The sequence below is a fragment of the Pan troglodytes genome, chromosome 16, assembly GCF_028858775.2.
Source record: "Pan troglodytes isolate AG18354 chromosome 16, NHGRI_mPanTro3-v2.0_pri, whole genome shotgun sequence".
Lineage (NCBI taxonomy): Eukaryota > Metazoa > Chordata > Mammalia > Primates > Hominidae > Pan > Pan troglodytes.
The window spans coordinates 77325462-77351968 of NC_072414.2; the positions used below are offsets into that span (position 1 = coordinate 77325462).

At 38.7% G+C, this 26507-nt stretch overlaps 1 protein-coding gene across 49 annotated transcripts in view; it reads left to right on the forward strand.

The window, feature by feature from the left end:
- AKAP13 (A-kinase anchoring protein 13) overlaps window positions 1-26507 on the forward strand; it is a 373116-nt gene that overhangs the window by 161542 nt on the left and 185067 nt on the right. For all 49 annotated transcript variants that reach the window (XR_010151481.1, XR_010151483.1, XR_010151482.1 and 46 more), the window contains one exon: window positions 7573-7756. Coding sequence is in view for 45 of the 49 variants with exons in the window: in XM_054667098.2 (XP_054523073.1) it covers window positions 7573-7756 (184 nt within the window). In the remaining 4 variants the exon portion in view is untranslated. The remainder of the gene's footprint in view (window positions 1-7572; window positions 7757-26507) is intronic.

Genomic DNA, 26507 nt, shown 5'->3' on the forward strand with positions numbered 1-26507 from the left:
AACAAAGGCCAAACCAAATTTGAACACTTGAGGAAGGAAATACATATTAAAACCACAATGACATATCATTACACATTTATCATAATGGCTAAGATGAAGAATACCAAATGCTGGCAAAGATGAAGAACATATCATATGTTGCTTGTAGGAACGCAAAATGTATAACCACTCTAGAAATATTTGGCAGTTTCTTGTAAAGTTAAACATACACTTAGTGTATGACCCAGTAATCCCACTTTTGGGTGTTTATCCTAGAGAAATGAAAATCTGTAGTCACCAAAAAGTATGTGCACAGACGTGCTCATAGTAATGTTATTCATAATCTTCAAAAACTGGAAATAACCCAGATTTCCCTCACTGAGTGAATATAGAAGCAAACTATAATATATCCATACAGTGGAATACTACTCAGCAATAAAAAGAAGCAAACTGTTGACATGTGCAACAACTTGGATGTGTTTTAAATGCATTATGCGGGAAAATGAAGTCAGTTTCCAAAGGTTCCATACTATGTGATTCTATTTATATGATATTCTGGAAGATGCAAAATTATAGGAAAAGAGAACAGATGAGTAGTTGCTAGGGGCTGGGAGTGGGGGAAGTCTGACTGGAAAGAGGTATCATGAGGGAATTCTTTGGGTTGTTGGAGTTGTTTTGTCTTGTTCGTGGTGGTGGCTGTAAGAATCTATGCATGTGTTAAAACTCATAGGAGTGTACATCCCCTAAAGGTGAATTTTATTGTACATATATTTAAAATAATAATCAAAATAACAAAAGAAATTGTGTAAGTTGTACACTTTGCAAGGTGAAATGCATGCAAGTGACTTGATAGAAGTGTCTTTAAGTCAACAACTGGGATGAGGAATCTGATTTTCTGTGCTCAATTCACATTCTGCAGTTTAAATTGTTCTATTAATTGATGATTAGAATCTGGGAACACTGGGTACAGTAAGGGGAGAGAAGCATCAGTTAAGAGTTCATCATGCCTGCTGTTGAGGGACAAATGTAATGGAATAGTCTGTTCACATCAATACTTTAATATAGGTATTATCAATGAGTTGCACATCAAATACTTTAAAATAGGTATTTAAAGGAGAAAGGTACAAAGTAACCATGATGCCTGAGGTAATACAGGTAAATAAGGCACCTTGTTACATAACAGGACTTCTTGCTGTTGAAAGCTAGGATGTTTAGAGATATTCTAGCCTAATACTTACACAAAGTAGTTTATGTAAGATTTATGGCTAATCCTCCTACTGTTTTAATTGTTTAGTTGCAGTGCTTTTTAGCTTTCTTCAGGTCAGTGACTCCTTTGGAAATTGCTCAGATTTCTCCTCAGAAAAAAATGTTTATAGGTGCCTACGTGCACACATTTACATATGATAAATTTCTTAAGTCTCCCTGAACTTCAGGCATGAGCATAAAGTTAAGAATTCTGGGTTTAACTTTGCTCTTACAAAGTGGGAAAAGCAGGGGCATTGGAGTCAGTTTGTTTGCATCCTGGCTTCATTGCAAGAGTTTGTGCAAAATACTTAATCTCTCTGTTACTTAATTTCCTCATCTGTGAAATGGGGGAAAGTGTATTCTGATAATGTGTGCTAGTTTATAAGCTATTCATTTTGAATGTACCATTTAGAGACACAAAACATTGATGTTTTACTTGTTACAAAAATTAATCTTCACTTTAAATATGAACAGGAGGGAGTTTGTCCTTTTAAATCTTCCAAATGTTCTCTCATCCCTAATTATATAAACAAGCTTCTACACATTGTACTGTTTGCCACAGTTCTGCCTTAAATGCAGGTGATAAGGATTCATCTGGGTGTGGCGTGAATGGTGGGGCAAGGACATTTTTTTCTCTGAGTTTTCCAAGTCTCACTTAGTTTCTCAGCTCGGTGGTTAGTGAAAATGGTAAAGTAGGGGGGTGTTTTCCCTGAGAGACCCTTGTGCAGTAGCAGTCAGCATAACTCCCAGGTAATGTAGGGTGGGCCCACTGCAGACTTGCTCTAGAGGAAGCAGGGAGAAACATCCTGGGGGAATCTTCATTCTTATTTACTCATGATATTGTATAACCAAGTGAAAAAGAGATCTGATCATCTTTGGGGGCAAGAATTCTCCCCTCAAAGAGAAATTTGGGTGGAGAGGTGGAAGACAGGTTTAGGAAAAACTGCAGTAAGAACAGCCTGTGTATTCCCAATTCTATACATCTGATATTGGTTAATAGGTCGCCCACCATAATCATTTGATGATTCAGTTCCCACCTCCTTTCAGAGTGTTTGATAGCTTTTCTTTTTTTTTTTTTTTGAGACGGAGTCTCGCTCTGTCACCCAGGCTGGAGTGCAGTGGTGTGACCTCAGCTCACCGCAAGCTCTGCCTCCCAGGTTCACGCCATTCTTCTGCCTCAGCCTCCCGAGTAGCCGGGACTACAGGCACCTGCCACCACGCCCGGCTAATTTTTTATATTTTTAGTAGAGACGGGGTTTCACTGTGTTAGCCAGGATGGTCTCGATCTCCTGACCTCGTGATCCTCCCGCCTCGGCCTCCCAAAGTGCTGGGATTACAGGCTTGAGCCACCGCGCCCAGCCTTGATAGCTTTTCATAAGTATTTTTTCGTAGCTACATTAGTGTTTGTGTATTTTTTTTTTTTTTTTGAGGGAGTCTCGCTCTGTCCCCCAGGCTGGAGTGCAGTGGTGCGATCTCAGCTCACTGCAATCTCCGCCTCCCAGGTTCTCGCCATTCTCCTGCCTCAGCCTCCTGAGTAGCTGGGACTACAGGTGCCCGCCACCACGCCAGGCTAATTTTTTGTATTTTTTGGTAGAGACGGGGTTTCACCGTTTTAGCCAGGATGGTCTCGATCTCCTGATCTCATGATCCTCCCACCTCGGCCTCCCAAAGTGCTGGGGTTACAGGCATGAGCCACTGTGCCTGGCCTGTGTTTGTGTATTTTTTCAGCTGTCATCACTGCTGAAAAGAAAATAACAACATATTTTAAAACTGCTAGTGGTTTTTTTTTCCCCTTGGCAGAAGATTAATATTTATTGATCCCAAGACTAGTAGTGGTAGGACTTGAGCTCCAAAAGGTTTTATTGCCTCTGAAACCTTGTTTTTGTTACAAGGTTACAGGTCTCATTTTTCCACAACTGCATTTTCTCACAGTGGCCTGTTCTCCTTCCTTTCACATGCAGCTGAGAATTCCTGCATCATGTGGGACTTTAGGTTTTTTAAGAGAGTCCAGAATAGTACAAAGAATGGTGATTTTGGAATCATAGGTATAGATTCAAAGAGTACTGTAAGCTGGGCTTGCTAGGTGGATTGATGGGGTAGGAAAGTAGTCCTTGATTATTGTACTGATCTCAGAACTTAGAACATTTTACTTAGAGAATCTGACCATTTATAAAAGATACAACCCTCTAGCAGGCTCATCATGCTTGAATGCCTACTAGGCACATCAACTTTTTTGCAGATCTGAGGGAAGGTGTGTGACAGGTGTGTCCAGCATATAAGTAAATAGAAAGCAGGATGTGAGACATTTTCTGCCTTCCTTCTCTGTGGGTAGAGGCTAAGCCTACAGAGATCTTTCCAATTAAGTATGGTTAAACAGGATAACCAGCCAACATGGGGTCTATGGAATAACATTACAGCATAAAGAAAAGGGAAAAGTATCATAAGTATTCAGATGGAAGATTTTCTGAGTATGCTTTCTGTAAGAAACAAAAAAATGTAGATGATATTTCCCATTTGTCCTTTAAAGAGCTCAATAAAATCAGGTTTATTATGAAATTAGAGAAGGAGACAGCAAGGAGAAAAGTAGGTTTTATGAGTCAGTGTTCAAGTAGAGAAGCAGAACCACTAAGAGAAATAATATGTTAAGATTTATTACAAGGAATGGCGCCTTTGATTGTGAGGGCTAATAAGTCCAAAATTTGTAGGGCAGGAGGGGGAGGGAAGATCATGGGCAAAAGTCAGTCCACCAACATGGGCCAAAATATCACGTGAGGAAGGGAAGATTGTGGGCAGGATGGAGCTCCACAGGCACAGGCTAGCGCTGTCCTGCACAGGTGCAATGGAATCCCTTCTCTCCAGGGGAAATCTAAGACCTGCTTTCAGAGCCTTCCAGTTGATGCAGTGGGATTATCCTGCCCACATAATCCAGGATAACCTCCCTTATTAGATCAACTGGTTAGGGGCTTTAATTACATCTGCAGCAAAGCTATTATTATGACGACAAGGATGGAAGGGGAGTGAGTTGGCAAAAATGATGCAGCCATCCACAATCCTAAAGCACAGTTAATTCACACTGGGGACAAAGGACTCAGTTGACACTGTAGGAAAGGCCATTAGTGATCTAAAAAAATGAAGTTGAGTAACTCAGATTACAGGGGAGTACTGATGCAGAGAAAAGGGAACAGAGATTGATCCTAAATTATTGAGCTCTGCAGTTTAAACACAAAAGGAAGAAAGCAGTGATGGAAGCTTTCATGCTCTTAAAACAACACAGACTAAAGGAAACTAAATTCATATATTCGTTTATCCCTTTGCACCTTGGCCTCTTTTACAAACCTAATTCACATGACCCCTGAATCAAATAAAAATGTGTGAGAAATTAATGGGAGAATACCTAAAACTGGGGGTATATGCATGCAGTGGACTACTCAGCAGTAAAAGAGAATGTACTACTGCTACATGCAGCAATGTAGATGAATCTCAAACATGCTCATCGAAGAAGCCTTACACAAGAGTGTATATTCTATAATTTCATCTATATGGAGTTGTAGAACAGGCAAAACGAATGTAGGTGAAAAATTCAGAACAATGGTTAACTCTGAATGAGGAGGAGAGGATTAACTGGAAAGTGGCACAAAAGAACTTTTTTGGATATTGGTAATTTTCTATATGTTGGTACAGATTTGGGTTCACGTGTATATGCATCTGTCAAAATTTATCAAATGGGTATACTATACCATATGTATTTCATTGTGTATAAATCACCTAAAATTGTAACTACATATTGAATGCTAGTTAATTATATGCATGCTGAAGTATTTTGGGGTGAAGTGGACCGATATCTTCAAGTTATTTTGAAATGCATAAAAATAAGGTGGATCGATGGGGAAATAGAAGGAAGAATCGTTGGATATATATGTGATAAGGCAAATATAGAAAAACATTAATTGTAGGATCTAGGTTGTTGAGTGAGTGGCTTTTGCTGTGTGATTCTTTGAACTATGTGTACGTTGGAAAAGTTAATAAAATGTTGGAAGAAAACATAAGGTGCTTTTTAAACCACATTAGTTTAGCTTGCTTGTATGATTGCTTGTTTTTGTATTTGTGGTTTTATTTCCTAGCAAAAAGAAACAGGGTGGAGTAATGGAAAAGGTTTTTTTGTTTGTTTGTTTGTTTAATGCAAGACAGAAGAACTTTTGATTTTAAATCCTGATCTGACTGTGGGCAAGCTATTAATTCTATGAATCTGCCTTCATTTGCACAATGAAGATAACCAGACCTCATAGGGTTACCGAGAAGATAAAATGGAAAAAGTTGACATAAACTGCCTAGCCCAGTGCATGGTGCATAGCAGGTCCTCACTACATTGTTTTCTCCTAATCTGTTATCCTCAGAAAGGGTCTACACAAAAGCAGATGTGGTACCAGTTGCTAAGACTTTAAGAAATTGAGAGAGGATGTAGTGCAGAAGTCAGGGCATCAGCTTCTGAGCAGGCGCGTGGCTGTAGTATTGGGATTTCTACTGAAATGCTGAGCTGACTCAGAACAAATAACAAATCAGAAGAGTGGTTGTGGGAGGGTGGTAAAGAGACAGCTGCTTCAAGGTTGGAAATAACTAGCCTCTAAAGAATCAGGTATTTCCTAGTTAGTGCCTCATTAGCTCTTTGTTTTTGATAAGGATGTCAGAACAACTGTAAGGCAAAAGTTAGATGGTGCTATTTGATCTTTTGTGAGGATTCTATTTGTCCTTTTGTCTGGCCTTGCCACCTGCGCAGAGGTGTTGATTATTAAAATTTGTACCTGCACATGTAGTTGTTGCTTCTGGGGCATAATCTTTCCAGCCATGTGCCCCTGGTTAAACACCCTTTAAATCCTGAATTGGTCTATGCGTATACAGTTCTGTAGGGAAAATATACAATATGAAAAATTGTGCTTCCAAGGAAATTTACCTTGGAAATAGGGATACCAGACTAATACACAGATGACATTTGGAAACAGTGTAATTCAGTGTAAAATCACAGCTTCAAAAATCTGTTCATTCCTTTGTGATATTCACGTATAGAAGCATTTGAGGACTTCACAGTAAGGAGAAAACCACTGGGGTCCAAAAAGTCCGAGTGCTCAGTGAAGAAGTTTAGACCCGTGGGAAGCCATGAAGAAAGAGATGATAGCTAAGCTGAGGCAGGCACAACTTCAGGGTGCCATTCCCAGCTCCCTGGAGTTAATTGTAGTACAGCCTTGTAGGGCTATATGTGGCATCCCTGCAAAGACCTCAGCTCCTGTCATCCCAGGTTGAGCACTGAGGACTGCTGAAGGAAGAGAGTATTGCTAGTGAACCGTGAATGTAATTTGATGTCCAAGAGTAAAGTGAAGAGAGCCAGGAAACAGAGAGGAACTGGGATTTAATGAATGTCTACTACAGCCAGTCATAATACTAGCATTTCATCTACCTCTTCTCATTTGTTACACCTCTGTGAGTGAGGTGTTGGTATCTCACTTTAGGGATGAAGAAAGTGAAGTTCAGAGATGTTACATGAATCACGCTTGGTCACACAGATGGTAAATGCCAGATTCGAACCCTGATTTGTCTAACTACAAGCCCTTCCTCATTCCATCACTTTCAGAGTGACTCACTTTACTAAGAGGGAGCCTTTATTTCAAGTTAAATAAACGTTTTCCTTTCTGCAGTTATTAGTGGATTGTCTTAGAGTTAGTCTTCCTTATTGTGCCAGAAGATGCATTTCTTCCTCTCATTAAACAAATAAATAAAGCTGGCAGTGCCAGAAATTTGATTTGCCCTTATTGTGTAGGAATAAAAAGACCCATGTGTACTGAACAAGCAGAACCTGTTCTTAGTGTTTAACTAGCCAACTCCTGTCTAGGTGTTCTTTTAAAAAGTAATTATACCATTTATGATACACCCATTTAAGTCCCAACAGCCATTCCCTCTTGGACCTCATGTTGTGGGGCTGCATTTGCTTCTGTTATTATTATTTGAGTAAAAGAACGTGTGTATGGGTCACCTTTATATGCCTGCCTGTGAAATTGGTTGAACAAACACTGTATATTAAGTCAGAATATAGAAATGTCCTGATTCTCTTTTGCAGGACTGTGTTCTATTGAAGATTTTGCTTCCTATACTTTCTATGCTTTTGTAGCTTTGTTTTGCCTTTACTTGAGGGCTGATTCTACCTGGCCACAATAAAGCTGTTCACACTGTATGTTGTAGCTTAACTTTACAATCGTAGGCACTTGGAGGCAGTGGTGTTTACATAACTTGTCTTTATGTTTGTTTGTTTTTTGTTTTTATATTTTCCTCACTTACGTTCATTTTCTCCCCCATTTACAGATGCTGGCCCGCGAGAGACATTGATGCATTTTGCTGTGCGGCTGGGGCTGCTGAGGTTGACGTGGTTTCTGTTGCAGAAGCCAGGTGGCCGCGGAGCTCTCAGTATCCACAACCAGGAAGGGGCGACGCCTGTGAGCTTGGCCTTGGAGCGAGGCTATCACAAGCTGCACCAGCTTCTAACCGAGTAAGTGCTCCTTCTGCCTTATTTCTCTCCTCTCATCCCCAGCCCCACCCCCGATTCATAGGAGTACCACCCACTTGGCATCTCAATGTGTGTTTGCCACAAATTAAAACCTCAGCTCTGTACCTTGCCTTCTGCTGGAGGTTTGTAAGCTTGCTCCTGCTAACCACTTCATTGTCTGAGAGAGAAACGTAAGTCGTGTTAACCATTTTCTCTCTCGTCTGCCTGCCTGCCTTCTTCAATTCTTATCTCTTATATTTTACTATTTTACTCAAAAGTCAGAATGAGCCTTGTCTGTGGAGGTAGCGTAACATTACCAATGTATACAGTTTATCCTGGTTTAGTACAAGAGGAAACAGATTTCCTATATCATATATTTTTTTCTGGTATGTCTTTAAGACTTGAAAGAGTTAATTAGAAACCAGTACTTCCATATTATAATTGCATACAGAAAATATGGTAAACAATTAAGTTTTGGATTGAATGTAATTTCTGTGAATAAAATTTGAGAGCAGTGGTTTCTTCATATGAACAGCAATAAAAAGCAACTGAATTGTCCTGGAAATGTGCAGTAGGAAATCCTGTCTGTCTTTGGGCTCAATTATTATATGTCCTGACTCTTTAAAGAGTTCTCTAGAGGAAGGTTGTTAGTCAAAACACTTGAAGAGCGCTCTTTTATTCTTGTATAAATAAAGAAATAAATGCACTAGAGCAGCCAGAAGTTTTTATTGGAATGTTTATATAAAGAAGTTTCAAGAATAGTTTCTGTTGTTTAATATATTTTTATTAGTTTTGTGGTTATCATCATTATCTTTTCCACCACATTATCTGAACAAGTATAAACCCCATTGGATCTATGTTCTTTAGCAATTGAGGGACCTGTGCAAATTGAGTCAGTATTAGCAAATTCTCAGATACTTTGCTCATGCCAGATTTAATTTAGTTGTGCTTTATGTTTTACCATTTTTAACTGTGTATATAGTCTGGAAGGACCAAAAAGAGACCTCAGAATGTAATGCTACTTATGGTTTTGTAAACAGCTTTTTCTTGATTCACTTGCCAAGCTTATACCTTTCCCCATCACGCTAGACAGACAGTTCTTTGCAGAAAGCTTTCTGATGGGTGCTACAGATACAGTGGTGGTAGGAGGGGCACTTATCTCAAATGAGCTTTGGATACCTGAGCTCTCCTAAGACAGTATTCCAGGGAGTGATACATTCTACTCCTTCACACTTCCCATCTGGCCAATGATTGGATTCATTCTACGGTTAGCCTCATGGCCTCAGGAAGAGAGGCCTTGTTTCAGAAGTTGAAACAGTTAACTCTGCATAACTATTGTGAAGTTCAAATGCATTTCCTCTAAATTTAATTTTTGCTGGGAAGCAGAGTTGGTTAAGGACTGCCATCCAAATAGGGAAATAAAGTGATTACAACAGCTTCATTATATCCTTGGAGGGGATGTCACAAGACTGTTATTGCAGCACAGCTTTAAGGAAACTAGAGTGTGTTTGTTCTTTGACTTTTTTTTTGCTTACTTTAAAAGTACTACTTCTGTTACATGTGGGAAAGCCACTTACCTCCTTTTGAAGGGAGATTGGTAAGGGAAAACCAACCTGAGAAATCACCAATAGAGGACCCTGATAGGAGAGGATGAGCACCTTGCTGCAGATCTAGCTCTTAACTTGAATTCTGGGATGTTACTGTTGTGAAGCTTAGAAAAAGTTCTGAGTCATAATTAGCGATTAAAAAATGGAAAGGGGGCGATTGTCCCAAATCACTCAGTGTGAGAGTGATTCTAGTAGAATTTGGTAGAATTTCAGTTGTTAAAGAATCAAGAATGATCATTTTGTTATTGGTTTTCTTTTCTCCTTTCCTTCCCCTTTCTTTTCCTAGATACATAACATAAAAATGGTTAAAATAGTAAATTTTAGGGACAGCATTCAGTAGCATTCAGTATACTCACAACACTCACAGAGTTACGTAACCATCACCACTATTATTTCCAGAACTTTGTCATCACCCAAACTGAACTTCCTTTTCTCCAGCCCCTGATAACCTTTGTTCTCCTTTCTGTCTCTAAGAATTTGCCCATTCTAGGTACCTCATATAAGTGAAATCATGCAACATTTGTCTTTCTGTGTCTGTCTTTTACATAGCTAATGTCCTCAAGGTTCACCCATGTTGTAATGTGTCAGAAAAACAATATATATTTCAAAATTGCTAAAAGAATGTATTTCTCACCACAAAAAAATAAGTAGCTGAGATGATGGATATGTTACTTAGGTTGATTTTATCTTTCTACGGTATATACATAGATTAAAACATCACATTTTACCCCATAAATAAATTTATATAATTGTTATTTGTCTATTACCAAACACACACACACACACACACACACACACACACACACACACACCCCCCCAAAAGTGTAAACAACCTAGATGTCCATCACAGATAAATGGACAATGTGGTATATTCATATAACGGAATACTACAGCCTCAAAAAAAAAAGATCATCTTTAACAGATGAAACTGAGATCTAGAGAGACAAAGTGGTTGGATGAGGATAACAAGGTGGTAGGACCAGAAATAGAAGCCAAAAGGCTGTCCAGAGCTCTTTCCTTCCACTCCTGGGATTCTTAAAAAGTGGCCCAAGAATAGACTTCCTGGGGTCTGTATCTCTTGAAATTATAAAGGTTTATGCACATGTTTTTCTGAATAAAGTGTTTGTTGGTGAGATTCACGAAGGGGTTTGTAGAAAGTTAAGAATCGCCACAATGTATGATGCTATCTTTCTAATAGTTTGGGTATCTTCTTCCCCACCCTGCTTTTTAAAAATGAAATTGTCCACATATAAGCCGGCCTCTTTTATTGCCTCTTTTCAGTTAGTATGAAATTGAAGTATGGCTATGTATATTTTACATTTATTGAATAACTAGTTGCATTCTACACTTTACTGAAAAGTCAAGCTTATTTAACCCCATTTATAGCCCTTCCAAAGTACATTTGTTGTTTTAATTCCTTGGTGCTTTACCTTGTTTTTTGCTTTTTAATTTTTAAGTGGGGTGTAGGGAGCCTTGTGCTGGTTAGGGCCCAAGTTCTTTTTGTGTTTCTTTGTTCAAGGCTTATTTTGATTGCCAGTCTATTTTGATAAACCAAGTCTTACTTCTGCGAAAATTATGATTAGCCATTCTTGGACATATAAGGATTCTCTAAGACCTATCCCTTTAGAAAACACTTGAACTTTATTTTAAATCCTACCAGATAGTAATAACTACTCAGGACATTTTTTTACAGTTTCCCTTTTTTGTAACCCATGATTGTTAACTTTCACTTTGTTCACTGTTAGGGAAGGCAGAGCTTTTGTTGACTTGCTGTTTCGCTTTAGCTTATATTTAGATCTCACATTATGAATATGAATGCATTTGTGATCTGAAAATTCATCTTAAATACATTGTATTTAAGTTTCACTCTAAGTAAATGAAAGAATTCATGTAGGGAGCATAACTCAGTGATTGACATATATGTTATCTCTTATTTCCCTTTCTTTAATTTTCTGTCTTGCCTGAGAAATCTTAGCCCCAGAAGAGTACCCAAAACATGTAGGCCTACTTTTCCTTTAGTTGGACAATCATCTCCTCTGATTTGAAGACCCCACCCATGGTCACCTAACTAGTTAGTGATGGAGAGAATAGGTAAAGACCCCAGTTTGCAGGTTCTTGGTGTCATGAATGCTAGGAAGTGACAATATCAGATGAGCGTGGCATTGTAGTTATCTAAGAAGAAAATATTAGAGCCAAATGTTATTGGATCTGGCTGATCTCTAACTCACACATCACAAAGTAGAAATCTTGGGACTTGGATCACCCATGTTGGGGGTATGAGGGAGCTTGAGAGTAAGAGGAGGCTCCAGGTAGTGACTAGGTGTGCAAACTTGGAAGTCAAACCTAGGTTTGCATTTTGGCTCTGCCATTTGCAAACTTTCCTTGCTAAGCCTTGATTTCTTCATCTCATAAATAAAGGATATTGCTATCTACTTCCTGGATGATAACCCAGCCTCTAGTGTATGCAATATGAAAAATTAGGGCTTATTTGTCATACAGATTCTGGTTATTTTTGTGGAGCAAATAAAGGTGCATAAATATTTCTTCTTGGAGAAAGATGGTAGTATAGTATGGTAGAACTGCTTACGGATTAAAAGCTTAATTAAAATCTAAGCTTGCCTACTTAGTAGTTAGTGTGACTTGGAAAATGTCACCTATCCACTGAGTCTCATGTTTCCCCTCTCTTAATGATAATACCTGTTCTGCCTGCATCACAAGGGTATTTTAACTAAAAAAAGATGCGTGCAAATACTTTGTTAAACTCTAAGATACTCTATTTGAACATTTCTTATATATTAATAATAATAATGACATCAGTAAAATTAGAGTTAACTGATCAATGAAACTCAAATTCCAGTTGATTGGTCTACCAGATATCTTGTTTTGTAATATTTCTTGTAGTTCTCTGTGAATTAAAATTAGTAGAGAGATTGGAGAATTGTAGTTAGACTGGCTGGTTTTGAATCCAGGGTCTACTTCTGTGAAACTGTATTATTTATCTTGGGTGATTCACTTAACCTCTCCAAACCTCAGTGCCTTTTTTTTTTTTTTTTTTTTTTTGGTCTCACAAGAAGAAGAAGAGGACTGTCTTCAGTGGGTTGCTTTGAGAAATAAACAATTCATGTAGAGAGCATAACTCAGTGATTGACATAAATGTTACCCCCATTTCCCTTTCTTTAATTTTCTTTTCCTTCTAATGCCTATGTCAGTTTTTCATACTTCAGGGAAATTTTACCAGAATCTTGAAGTATTTTAAGCATCATTCGAATGTCCCTACTTGATGTAGGACTTGATGTAGGTTGGAAATTATTCCCTAGTGTAATAGATACTACTTTAAATAAAATTAGTTTGGCCCTTTGATACATGTTGTGATGTTGATGCCTGTAGATTAATGGAACAAGGAATTCTAGATGGATAAAAAATCATTTACAATCCTTCCACCCTTATAAGAAGAGTATTTATTTTAAGAATTTCAACTCTGGAGTGGTGGCATACAAGTGCTGAAATATTTCAGTTGCCATAAGAGCCAGTTTAAACATATTTGTCCTCATAAATGTCATCTTATTTTTAGTATCAGCTGAACAAATCTTCATTTATTGAATGCCTATTCTGCACTAGAAACCATGGTTGGTACATTACAGATATTGTTTCATTTCAACCTTATATCAACCTTGTGAAATAGGCATTATCTGTGTTTTGCGGGAGAAATATGGAGGCTCAGATAATTAAAGTAACTAGTCCAAGGCTATATAGAAAATTGTAGAGCTACTGTTACACAGACAGCTGTGGAATGCCGAGGCCCATATTCTTCCCTCTACAAAAATTTGGCAGAGAGAAAGAAGAGACTCAGGACGAGGCTACTAGGGTACAGTATTAAATGACTCTTAAATGTAAAGGATTATATGGTTTCTAGTCTATATGTTTTTTGAGGAAAACAAGGTTCTTACTATAATAACTATACATTTATATTACCCATTATATGACTTTTAAAGTATGGTTGATTACATTTAAGCTACCATTTTACATATGATAAGTATTGTCATCTCTGATTGATTGAGACAGACTATTGCTGTCACCCAGGCTGGAGTGCAGTGGCATGATTCCGGCTCACTGCAGCCTCCACCTCCCAGGTTCAAGTGATTCTCCTGCCTTAGCCTCCCGAGTATCTGGGATTACAGCTGCACGCCACCACGCCCGGCTTATTTTTGAATTTTTAGTAGAGACGGGGTTTCACCATGTGGGTCAGGCTGGTCTCGATTTCGTGACCTCGTGATCCGCCTGCCTCAGCCTCCCAAAGTGCTGGGATTACAGACGTGAGCCACTGCACCTGGCTGTCTCTGTTTTATAATTGAGGAAACTGAGGCCAGAGAGGTAAAGTGACTTGTCCAAGGTCTCGGTTCACAAGGTTGCAAAGTAACAGAAACTAAAGTGCACCGATCTGTCCAGATTGAGGGGACACATGTGAATGTTGAACACAGACCCAGCCTGACAAGCTCTAGGTACTCAGTCATGATTTACTGTAGTGGGCACTATTGGCCCCTCTCAAAGGGTTTGTGCCTGTAAGCTCTCAAGTCCTTCTTACAAGACACTTGCGCTTGAAACCTAGGTGTAGGGTTAGGTGGTGGAGTAACTACTCAAGAATACATATTTCACAATGGAACCAAGTGCTATTGAGCAAGATGTTCTGCCAACATAGTAATTTTGCCCATTTAGATTCCTCTTCAGGTACTTGACAAGTGGGTCCTCAGTAGCCCATCTGGTGCAAAACAACTTTGGAGACTTTGCTTTTGCATAGTAAAGCAAAAGATGAAACAAATGTACAGACCTACCTTAAAAATAATAACCAGAGAGGCAGGATTTGGGATAACTTGACATCTGGCCAAATTCCCATTCATCAGTCTGTCCATCTCTTTGTATCTGACTTCCTTTGTCATTGTGTGATCTAGGTCTTTGTGTCTTGGTAAAGATAAGTTTGTAGAACTGAGTGGAAACTAGAGAATGGGGGAGGAGACTAACATTTATTGAATATTGAATACCTGCTTTGTATTATGCACCGTACTACCTTGGTGCTTTACTTGCATTTTCATTTAAAACCCCTCAGCAAACCTCAGGGAGGCTAAAGCAGCTTGTCCAAGGCCGTATAGTTAGTCGCTGTTTTCACAACCTGTCTTTAGGTTGTATTTGGATTTATTCATAGAATTTTGTGAGGAGGCATGTTTGGTAGCATTTTCAGGCTTTTAACCTAATTAATTTATGATGGTTAATAACTCTGGTTCTCAGTGCCTTTTTTTCCCCCTAAGTTTTCAGCTGGACGACTTTAAGCATTTTGACATTTTGTATTTTTTAAACCATTTAACTAGTAATCTCAGGATTGCCTATCTGGCAACATGCTAGAAAATTGCAAAATGTACTTTCTGAAGATAATATTGTACTTATAGAGCAATTTATTGTATTCGTTGCTAGGTATTTTGTATAAATTCTCATATCTTTATCCTCTCCCCAGCCCTTTGAAGGTGGGCGGTTTATCTCCATCGCACAAGGAAATGTAATAGCCACAGCTGGTAAGTGATGGAGGAATAATTTGAACCAGGTTGTAACTCCAAGTCCCGTGAACTTTTACAAACTCCCTTGGGCTTTCTAAGAAGATGGGCAGGAATTTAAAGTTGGTTGGAATCACAGAGCCATTCCAAGCATCTTGTGTTTCTATAAACTTCTTTTCTCTCCCTGCAGAATGACACATATGTACTGAGCAAGGTATGTGTTTGTTCTTGGTTGCCGTATAACATTTAGACTTCAGAGTGGTCAGAGTTGTGAAATTACACTACTTGATCTGTGGTAACAAATTATCTATGGCAACAGCATGTGATTTGTTTCTGACTTCACTTCAGGCTTAAGTGGAAGAAAATACAGACCTGGAGTATAGGGCTTGATAGTCAGGTGTGAGAAAATGAAGGATCAGTTGATGGCACCTTCTGCTCTTTAAAAGCTACATGTGATTTTTACTTGGTCAATTCTAAAGTTTTCTTAAATGCATACCAATAGAAAGAATGACTTGAACATTTTACCTGCATTTATTATTGGCAGAAATAGAAGTGATTGGGGAAACAAGGAAAGTGATTAGAGAAACAAGAAAAAACCTAGGTGTGTTGAATAAACATTTTCACTAAAACCATTATTTGGCTGGAGCAGAATATCACCAGCATAGAATGAAGTTACGCGATACAAGAATAAATATGAGGTAGTAAAAAATACAACCAATCCTATGCATTTATTAATATCTGCCTGTTCTGGTTTGAAAGTTTAACCTTATAGTAGGAGAACAGTTTCTCAGCATTACCAACTTCTAGATTGTTCTTGATTCATTAAACAGCATATACAACTTGTCCTGGCACATCAGTAAGATCTCTATCTAGTTGAACTACAGACAGTTATAATTCAGGGAAGTTTTTCAGTAACATGTTCTAGAAGGAATTTTGTGTTAGGATTCTGGATTTAATGAATCACAAAAACCTTTAGCTGCTGAAATTGGTTATCATTGTATAATAATCATTTTGACAAGGTTTTGTTTAAATCTTTAATGTCCATAGACATAAATAAGGTGCAGTATTCTTAAGTATTCTTCTTAAAGCCTATTTTGTTTTATTAATGAAAACAAAATGTATTTGAGGTACCTGATATTTTTCCTAACACTTTTAAAAATACATTTATATCAGGATTGAGGATAATTTATCATCGGTTTTTTGGCCTTTATTTTTTTTTGTTTTTGTTTTTTTGTTTTTTTTTTTTGAGACGGAGTCTCGTTCTGTCACCCAGGCTGAAGTGCAGTGGTGCGATCTCAGCTCACTGCAACCTCCGCCTCCCGGGTTCAAGTGATTCTTTTGCCTCAGCCTCCTGAGTGGCTGGAACTACAGGCGTGTGCCACCATGCCCGGCTAATTTTTTTGTATGTTTTTTCACCGTGTTAGCCAGGATGGATTTATCATAGTTTTTATACATGATTTTGGCCATTTTTTCTTACAAAATTTGGAGATGGCAATGTTGACATTCTGCTCTTAATTTTATTCTTATGTGAATGATTTTCAAATTGAACTTACCCTAGAAAGACACATGGCCTAAATGGAATATCTACAATTTAAAAAATTGTTTTATTTAATGTTTAGTGTTCTGAACACTAGTTAATAAAAAGTTAAAGCTAGAGTTTTAATATAATCTAACATCTGTAATTCTTTTTTTTTTTTTTGGAGACGGAGTTTCGCTCTTTTTGCCCAATTTGGAGTGCAATGGCACGATCTCAGCTCACTGCAACCTCCACCTCCCGGATTCAAACAATTCTCCTGCCTCGGCCTCCTGAGTAGCTGGGATTACGGGCACTCGCCACCATGCCCAGCCAATTTTTTGTAGTTTTAGTAGAAACGGGGTTTCACCATATTAGCCAGGCTGGTCTTGAACTCCTGACCTCAGGTGATCCGCCTGCCTCGGCCTCCCAAAGTGCTGGGATTACAGGCATGAGCCACCGTGCCTGGCCTAACATCTGTAATTCTTATACCATTTAAATTTTGATAAATATTTGTTGGCTTAATAAAGATAAAATGTTCTTCCTAAGGTTATCTAGCCGGTGCACTATCTCTTAATATTCATTTTAACTGTCAAACTATTTATCCATTTGAAAACTCTTTAGTTGTTTTTGCATATGACATTAACAGTTTCTACAGTCACTGATTATTGTACCATTTTATTCTTATAGTACATATTTTATGCTTTAACTGGCCAATAGAATTTCTGCATAAAAAGCACATAAGGAGATTTGTACTTTAAATCAGGGGTCCCCACCGCCTAGGCTGCAGACTGGTACTGGTCCATAGACTGTTAGGACCCAGGTTGCACAGCAAGAGGTGAGTATCAGGCGGATGAGCGAGCATTACCACCTGAGCTCGCCTACTGTCCAGTCAGTGGTGGCATTAGATTCTCATAGGAGCGGAAACCGTATCGTGAACTGCATATGTGAGGGATCTAGGTTGCATGCTTCTTATGAGAATCTAATGCCTGATGATCTGAGATGGAACAGTTTCATCCCAGAACCATTCCATACCCCGCCCCCTCATCTGTGGAAAAATTGCCTTCCGTGAAACTGGTCCTTGGTACGAAAAATGCTGGGGACCGCTGGTTTAGATTATGTAGAGAATGCTTACATAGTACTCTTTATTTTAATAGTATTTCTTGTATTGGTGGTGCTGCCTCACTGATAATGATGGTAACCCTGTAATCACTTAATCCTTGTTCAGCAGGAATCCATCTCTTTGGCCTTAAAAATGGCAAAGCTGAACTTGGTGTGTCCCTATTGTTTAACATCTCTTGTAGGCCTCAGTTTCTTCATCTACAAAATAGGGAAAAATAATATGTACCTCATAGATCTGTTAGGATTAAACAAGAACATGTTTATAAAGTTCTTAGGAGCTTAGATATCTCTTTATTTGGAGAGCTAGGAAGGACACTTCATTGGAAATATTTCAGGTGCGTATGAGTATGATATCTCTTTTAACCACCATTCAGTTTCTGACTTACTGTTTCCTAGTCAGTCTCACCCCACAACTGTAACTATCTCTTAACCTAGTGGGGAAACCAAGCCCCATTTTCCTTACAGAATTTTGGAGGGTAAATTGTGGTAGGTGTTGTAGGGGTAGTTGCTTGACACTTACTCCACAAGCAGGCTTCCCTTACTTTTTTTTCTTTTTTTTTTTAAGTCTAATACTCAGAAGTTGCCTTCTTTTTTGGTTCATTAGAATTATACCAGCCCTCTAGCATACCACACAGTCACAATATATCGATCGTTTCGGGTGGCCAGACAGCTAACATTTTGCATTCACATTCATTTAATCCTCATGACAGATTTAGTATTTTCACTTTACAGATGAGGAAATTGAAGCGCAGAGAAATTTAAGTAGTCCAAGATCACAAAGATGGTAAGGTGAGAGTAAGGAATCAAACCAACTGTGTCTGACTTTCCAGCTTATGCTCTAACAATTACCTTATAAAACTTTTTTTGTTTAAAAGCACAAAATTTAGAGCAAATTACTCATAGACAGTAGTTGCTTCAAGGATGTGCCTTCTTTTTCTTTGCACTCTCCTTATGCTAATTATTAAGGCGAGAGTGGCAGTTCTATGTTCCCTCCCCCCCAAAAAAAGGAAGGAAAAGAGGAAAACTAAGTTTCAGTGCTAAAATATCTCCTGGCCCTGGGTATGCAGGATTGCATATCTGACCATAACTAGCCTAGCAGCGAGTTCCCTACAGATAGCTAAGATACATCATTTTGAGGTGGATTAGCTATCCCCCACCCCCTACCCCTTTCTGGCATTTAGCTTCTCCAGCTCCATTTGAGTAGAGTTGTGGTTGGGTTTGTAGAACTCATTAAGGTTTGACACTATTATGGTGATGTGGTTTTGAGAAGATATTGCAATAGCCCTCAAAAAAGGAACTATATGCTGCAGTTCCTTGTCAGAAGTAAACTTGGAGCGAAACATGCCTTTAGGAGGGGTAACCAGGCTGCTTTCCTCTACTTTTAAAGCTGTAGTATGAAGCCAAAACTAAAAGAGGATGGGCTTGCGATATTCGGGGTGCTTGGGCAGCCGTGTGTGAGTATCAGCTTCCAGACCAATGCTTTGTTAATCTTCATTGTTTATTCTCTGACATTTTCTCTGGCTTTTTGCTGTAACTCAACCTGAAGCATCATTGAACTTCCCTGAAGGACTTGTGTTGTTAGGATCAGAAAAGTGTTCTTCTCTGCAGTTAAGTTAATTTGACTGGGTTTTATATGTATGTTAACATAAAACCCCATTGTTTTCTTGCGCATGCTAGGCAAGGTAAGAAGGCAGAGATTGATTGGTTGTTGATTATTGCATGGCAGGTAGAATGCTAGAAAATTAGTTGAAACTCATCCTGGGCTTATTGAATTTTGTTGTATCATATACATAAATTGTGGACACTTGGTTTGGATGCTGTAACCTTATCTCTGAGAAATGGCCTCTAATTTATGTTATTTTGCATTTGAAAAACTTGCTATGGATTTTATAAAATTTATAACAAAAACCCTAATATACTTTATTAGCTTCTGATAAATATTACATCAGATATCCAGTTAGTATAATTTGAATGTGGTTTGAAACTTTTTTAGAGGTAGGTTTCGTTGTGGGTAGTGGAAGGAGGCACATAAGTTTTAGAGTTAGCTCTGAGTACAAATTGTGGCCGTTTCACTTACAGCTGTGAATTCTTGGGGAAATTATTCATTAAGTCTCAGTTTCCACACATGCAACATGGAAATACACTGATACCTGCCTCAGAGTTTTTGTGAGGATTAAAAGTAAATAATAAACCAACAACATAGTCATTTTATTATCGCTATCAAATATGTACCGTACATAATTTTATGTGCTATACTTTTATATGACTGGCAGCACAGTAGGTTTGCTTTCACCAGTATCACTGCAGATATGCAGTGCATTACAACATTATGACAGCCGTAACATCATTGGGTGATAGGAATTTTCCAGCTGCATTATAATCTTACTGGACCATCATTCCATATATGGTCTATCATAGACTGAAACATGGCTAAGTGGCACATGACTGTAGTAAATATTGTTAGCATCCATATTGTTAGCATCCTTCTTTTGTTTTGTCATTTTTGCCTTCCTCCCCCTAATGTTTTCTCACCCCTCCAAGAATAAAATCCTAGTTCCTACCAGGACTCACAAAGCTCTGTGAAATCTGAACCTGGTACAACTCTTGAGACCTCATTTCATAACATTTTACTCATTCCCATAGCTCTGTCTGCACAGCTACGCTGGCTGTAACCTCCCTGGCCAGCTCATTGCCACCTCAGGATCTTTGTACTTGCTGTACACATTGCCTGATGTTCTTGTTCCCTAACTCTGCATGCTGGCTCTTTCATACCACTCAGGTCAGTTGTTAGGTCACCTCCTCAGAAAGCTCTTCAGAAGAAGCCGCCATTTCCAGTCGAAGACATTTTCTACCATAAGCACCTGTTTCATTTTCCTTAAGTGAAGATTTGGATTTGTGTTTTAGAATACATACAGAGTAAATAAAAATTCTCTACACAATTTTGCTGTAAACGTCTTCTGGGATTTTTGTGTATACACTTCCTTTTAGAGAATATGTGCATTTGAAGTGGTTTTGTTGTTTAAGGTGTGAGTGTTCAGTAGAATACCTCTTAGTGCCATTTTAAAATGTGATCTAAAGAAACATTTTGCTTTTATCTTTTCTTTCTGCTCATTAATCCACATAAATTACTACACTAAATTGCTTTAGAATAAACAGATTGCTTGGAATGAATTTTAAAATTTATTTTTTAGCCCTCATTTCAGCCCTTAGCTCTGTGAAGCCTTGGTTGATTTGCCCAAACGCTATCTATATGCAGAACCTTGGCCTTGTTACTTGGAAGATTAAATAAGATATTTATGATGAAAATGCTCTGAAAAACTGAATACAGCTTTTTACAATCGTGTTATATTTATTATGTACTGTGATTTGTTCCTGATATTTCACATTTGATTCAGGGAAATCATTTCAACAAATTATAGAGCTTCTTTTGTTGTCGTTTTTGTTGGGTGTGGTTTTTTTTTGTGTTTTGTTTGTTTGTTTTGAGATAAGGTCTCATTCTGTTGCCCAGGTTGGAGTGCAGTGGCCCAGTCATGGCTCACTGTAGCCTCGACATCCTACCTCAACTTCCGCAGTAGCTGAGACTACAGGCACGCACCACCACTAACTAACGCACCTGGCTAACTTTTGAAAATTTTGTGTAGAGATGAGGTCTTGTATGTTGCCCAGGCTGATCTCAAACTCCTGGACTCAAGTGATTTGCCTGCCTCAGCCTCCTAAAATGCTGGATTACAGGCATGAGCCCCCATGCCCACACGACAGAACCTCTTTAGAACATGACTGTTAGAGCTGATATTTGGATACTTTTGATTTTAATAGCAATAACAACAGTAATAAAGACTGGGTGGGACTGAACTTTTAAAATACTCTTGCTATTGTTCAATTGGTTTTCAGCTTTGCTCAGGCCTATATGAAGTTTACCTTTGGGAGAAAATGAAACCTTGTCCAATGGGTCTATAGCTTATACCACATGCCATATTCCTATCTATGCTATGCCTCTTATCTCTTCTGCCGGTAGTTTTTCTCCCCAGAATCTGTGCACATTAAATTTCATTTTTCCAGTAGTTCATTTTTAGAATCTTTGCTTCAGTGATGAATTGAAAAGTTAAAAAAAAATCTGATCGCTTGTAAGTAATTTGAGAAGTTCTCTGACCCACCTTACCTGTTTATTGTGCAGTGCTATTATGAGGGAGAGTAAATCAATGTTATATGTTTCTGCAAAAGCAGCAAATTACAGGAGAAACATGAGAAAAGTCACATCTAGTTTGTCCAGAAGACATTATCTCTTTATGAGGACCTATTTTATTAATGTAACTGTTTTTAAATAGGATTAATCAACTTTAATTATAACTTACGAAAAGTGCCAAATCAGGTCAGTGGGCTATATAAAAATACACAAGGTCATTAGAAGCTTATTGGACTTGTTGAGTATGGGTTCTTTTCTTGAATTTTAGTGATGTTAACCTCACACATAGTTATGTGAACTTCATGCCTGAAGATGGGGGTCCTGCCTAGACAAATGAGCAAAAATGTGTCTTTTTTCTGAACTGGAAAAGCTAGTTTACAGAGTGATGACTTCTTTGTGATTAAAGTTACCAGTTTCTGTAAGTATGGAACACATCGCTTCTCCATTAAGTTGGAAGCTTGTTAATCAGCTGATTTTAACGTTCACCATTACACTGGAGTTTTGGGTTCATATTTAGTTCTTAATCTTTCTATCATATTTAAGTTTCTCATGATCTTCAGAAATAAAACTGGAAGAAATGGATGTGCATTCCTTTCTCTCCTGATTCTGTTATTTAAATTGGTAATCCTACAGGGTTTCTGTTTGATTTTGTTTTGTGTTTTTGCCCCACGAGAAAGCTAAAGAAACTTTTTGACATTTTAAAGATGAGTGTGTACTCCTCCCTTCCCTTTCCCCTCCCTCCTCCTCCTCCCTCCCTTTGCCGTCCCCTCCCCCTCATTTCTTGGAAATTTGACTTTTTTTTCTGTCATCAGTTTGAAATTACTTTATTCAGTTATATCATTCTTTCCAAGTTTCAGCTTATTTTGTAAGCAGTTCTCTTTTTTCCTGTTCTCATTACCACTGTTGTTGATCTTGGTCAACAGTGGTAATGTTGTTGCTTTCAAAATAATTTTCAGGGGCCTGTGTTTCTCAGCCTCACTAAGTGGCGTGAAGCACTGGTTAAACAGAAGACAGTTAAGTAGCTAGTAAGCCAATAACTGTCATGGAATAGACAGAGACAACACAAGTTCTGACATAGATCAACCTAGTTTGTGTATAAATACAAATTTAAATAATATTTAAATAGAAATCTCTATTTCAGTGGTCCCCAATTTTTTTTGGCACCAGGGACTGGTTTTGTGGAAGACAGTTTTTTCATGGACCTGTGGGAGGAGGGGATGTGATGGTTGAGGGGATGATTCAAGCGCATTACATTTATCATGCACTTTATTTCTGTTATTACTGCTCTGTAATATATAATGAAATAATTCTACAACTCACCGTAATGTAGAGTTAGTGGGAGCCCTGAGCTTGTTTTCCTGCAGCTAAACAGTCCCATCAGGGGGTGATGGGAGACAGTGACAGATCATCAAACATTAGATTCACATAAGGAGCCTAGATCCCTCGCATACGCAGTTCACGATAGGGTTCACGCTCCTGTGAGAATCTAGAGCCACCGTTGATCCGACAGGAGGCGGAATTCAGGTGGTAATGCAAGCAGTGGGGAGCAGCTGTAAATACAGATGAAGCTTCACTCTCTAGCCTGCACTTACCTCCTACTGTGTGGCCTAACACGCCATAGACTGGTACTGGTTTGTGACCTGGGAGTTGGGGACCCCTGCTTTATTTATTCACTTATAACTTATAATCACTTAGATGCTCTAAGTCATCTGGGGAGTGAGAAGGTTGGAAAAGAAAAAGTACATTACTGAGTGAGTAAAGATGATCTGGGATTGTTTCTTAGATGAGGATCTATTTGATGTTGGTGTTGGTCTAGTGTGAACTAAATATAACTGCATTGGAGCCTAAGCTCAGATGTCTGCGTCATGGTTTATTACTCCTGTGTTCGTTTCAAGGAGCTCCTGTGATACCTGCTGTCTCCACCTAAAAAAAAAAACAACAGTAAAAATAAAATAATCAATTAATTCTTCCTCTCGCTGGTCTGTCACTCAGTCTAGAGTGCTGTGGTGAGACCATAGCTCACTGCAGCCTTGACCACTCGCCTCAGCCTCCCATGTAGCTAGGACTACAGGTGTGCACCACCAGGCTGGGCTAATTTTTTTTTGGAGAGAGTGGGGGTGGTCTCCCTGTTTTGCCCAGCCTGGTCTTGAACTCTTAGCCTCAAGCAGTCTTCTCACCTCAGCCTCCCAAAGTGCTGGGAACACAGGTGTGAGTCACTGCACCCAGCCTATTTATTTATTTTTAATAATTAAGTTGTACATAATAATATTCATGATGCACCTGCATAAGACAGGTTTATTTTATTATCAGATATTACCTCCCACATTGTATGGAATTTTTAATAACAGTTGTAGCTGATACTCCGTTTTGTAGTCTGATAGTTTCACTTTGTCATATTTTAATCTATTTCTATGGTCTTTATAAATATTTTTGAGGCCCTCTTTTATTATGAGTATTTAAATTATTCAACTAATATTGAATATCAATTTCTGATTTTTAAAAAAATTAAAACTAGTGAGTGCTAGAGTGAGCCTTATCTTTTACCTACTGATTTTTTGCTTCTGTTAAATTATTTCCTTAGGCTAAATTTCAAGGAATTGTATAATTAGGTCAAAGGAAATGATGTTTACAACTCCCATATTCATTGCAATGTGGCCAGTATTAACTCTGCTTTTCTTTTTTAAGTAACTGCCACCTGTAGGTTACTTTAATGCAGTGTTTTACAACCTTGGCTGCACATTAAAGTCTCTGCAGGAGCTTTAAAAAACACTCATGCCTGAGGACCACCTCTAGAGATTTTGATTTAATAGATGTGATATGCCATCTGGATGTAAGGATTTTTTTTTTTTTTTTTTTTAAGACGGAGTTTGACTCGCCGCCTAGGCTGGAGTGCAATGGCGCAATCTTGGCTCACTGCATCCTCCGCCCCCCAGGTTCAAGTGATTCTCCTGCCTCAGCCTCCCAAGTAGCTGGGATTACAGGCGCCTGCCACCACACCTGGCTAATTTTTGTATTTTTAGTAGAGACGGGGTTTCACCGCATTGGCCAGGCTGGTCTCGAACTCCTGACCTCAGGTGATCCACCTGCCTTGGCCTCCCAAAGTGCTGGGATTACAGGCGTGAGCCACCATGCCCAGCCTCTGGATATAAGGATTTTTAAAAGCTCTCCAGGCAATTTCAAAGTGCAGCTAAGGTTAAAAGGTTACTTTAGTGAGATTGAGCTTAACATTGCATCTGAAAATTGATTTATTTGTTGAATCAGGTTGGTGGCTTAAATCTGATTCAGTAAGAGGAACCAACTAAATACCTTGATCACATCAATAAATTTATACGTCTATCTAGTATAAAATTGATTTAACTTTAATTTTTACTAATCTTGTGAATGTTGGTATATTAGATATCGATGCATGTATAACTAATATAGTGGCAGTATGCTGACAATCACTTTTTTCGAGATCTTGAAAGCAGTACAGTAAGGTAGGACTAAAAAATACAACTTTGGCTATTGGAGTGATGTAGTATTCCAGAAGTTATGGACTCATTGAGAAAGGGAGTGAAGTAGCCCCTCAGGATGAAAAGCAAGAGAAAAATGACCATAGACGCCATGGACTACTAACTTCTGTACCCATATCCGTAGTACACAATGATCTAGAACTTGCACACTAGTCTCTCAAAATGTGTATTTTAAAAATTATTTATATTTTTAGTTTCGTCTGTCTGCATTCTCTGCTACAAAATAGGCAGCAGAGGTAGGTTTGTGTTTTGGTTTAGATTGTTGATCCAAATGCTGGCTGGCTCCATTACTTAGTAGCTGTTAGGCAAGTTACTACATTTCTCACAACTTCAGTTTCCTGACCTGCAAATTATGGTAATAATATTCTCCTTCACAGAATGATTATGAGAGTAAATGAGATGATGTGTACCAAATGCACAGTTCAATATCTGATACATTGTTAAGCAGTTGATAAATATTAACAATTAAAGGAAGTGGTTATGTTGTGGAAATAGAAACCAGTATTTAATGAGTACTTACTAGTAGTATGCATATTAAGAATATATATCTCGGCCGGGCGTGGTGGCTCACACCTGTAATCCCAGCAGTTTGGGAGGCCGAGGCGTGTGGATAACCTGAGGTCAGGAGTTTGAGACCAGTCTGGCCAACATGGCGAAACCCCGTCTCTACTAAAAATACAAAAATTAGCCGGGCGTGGTGGCAAGCGCCTGTAATCCCAGCTACTTGGGAGGCTGAGGTGGGAGAATCGCTTGTACCTGGAAGGTGGTGGTTGCAGTGAGCTGAGATCCTGCCACTGCACTCCATCCTGGGTGACAGAGTGAGAATCTGCCTCAAAAAAAAAAAAAAAAAAAATATATATATATATATATATACACACACATATATATCTCTGTCCTTATATCTTAATCCTTGAGCCTCTGTAAGAAAACTGCTGTTATCCCACTTTCCTTTTCTTTCTTTTCTTTTTTTTTTTGAGACCGAGTTTCCCTCTTGTTGCCCACACTGGAGTGCAATGGCGCGATCTCGGCTCACTCCAACCTCTGCCTCCTGGGTTCAAGCGATTCTCCTGCCTCAGCCTCCTGAGTAGCTGGGATTACAGGCATGCGCCACCACGCCCAGCAGGTTTTTTTTTTTTTTTTTTTGTATTTTTAGTAGAGATAGGGTTTCACCATATTGGCCAGGCTGGTCTCAAACTCCTGACCTCAGGTGATCCACCTGCTTCGGTCTCCCAAGGTGCTGGGATTACACGTGTGAGCCACTGCACCTGGCCCCCACT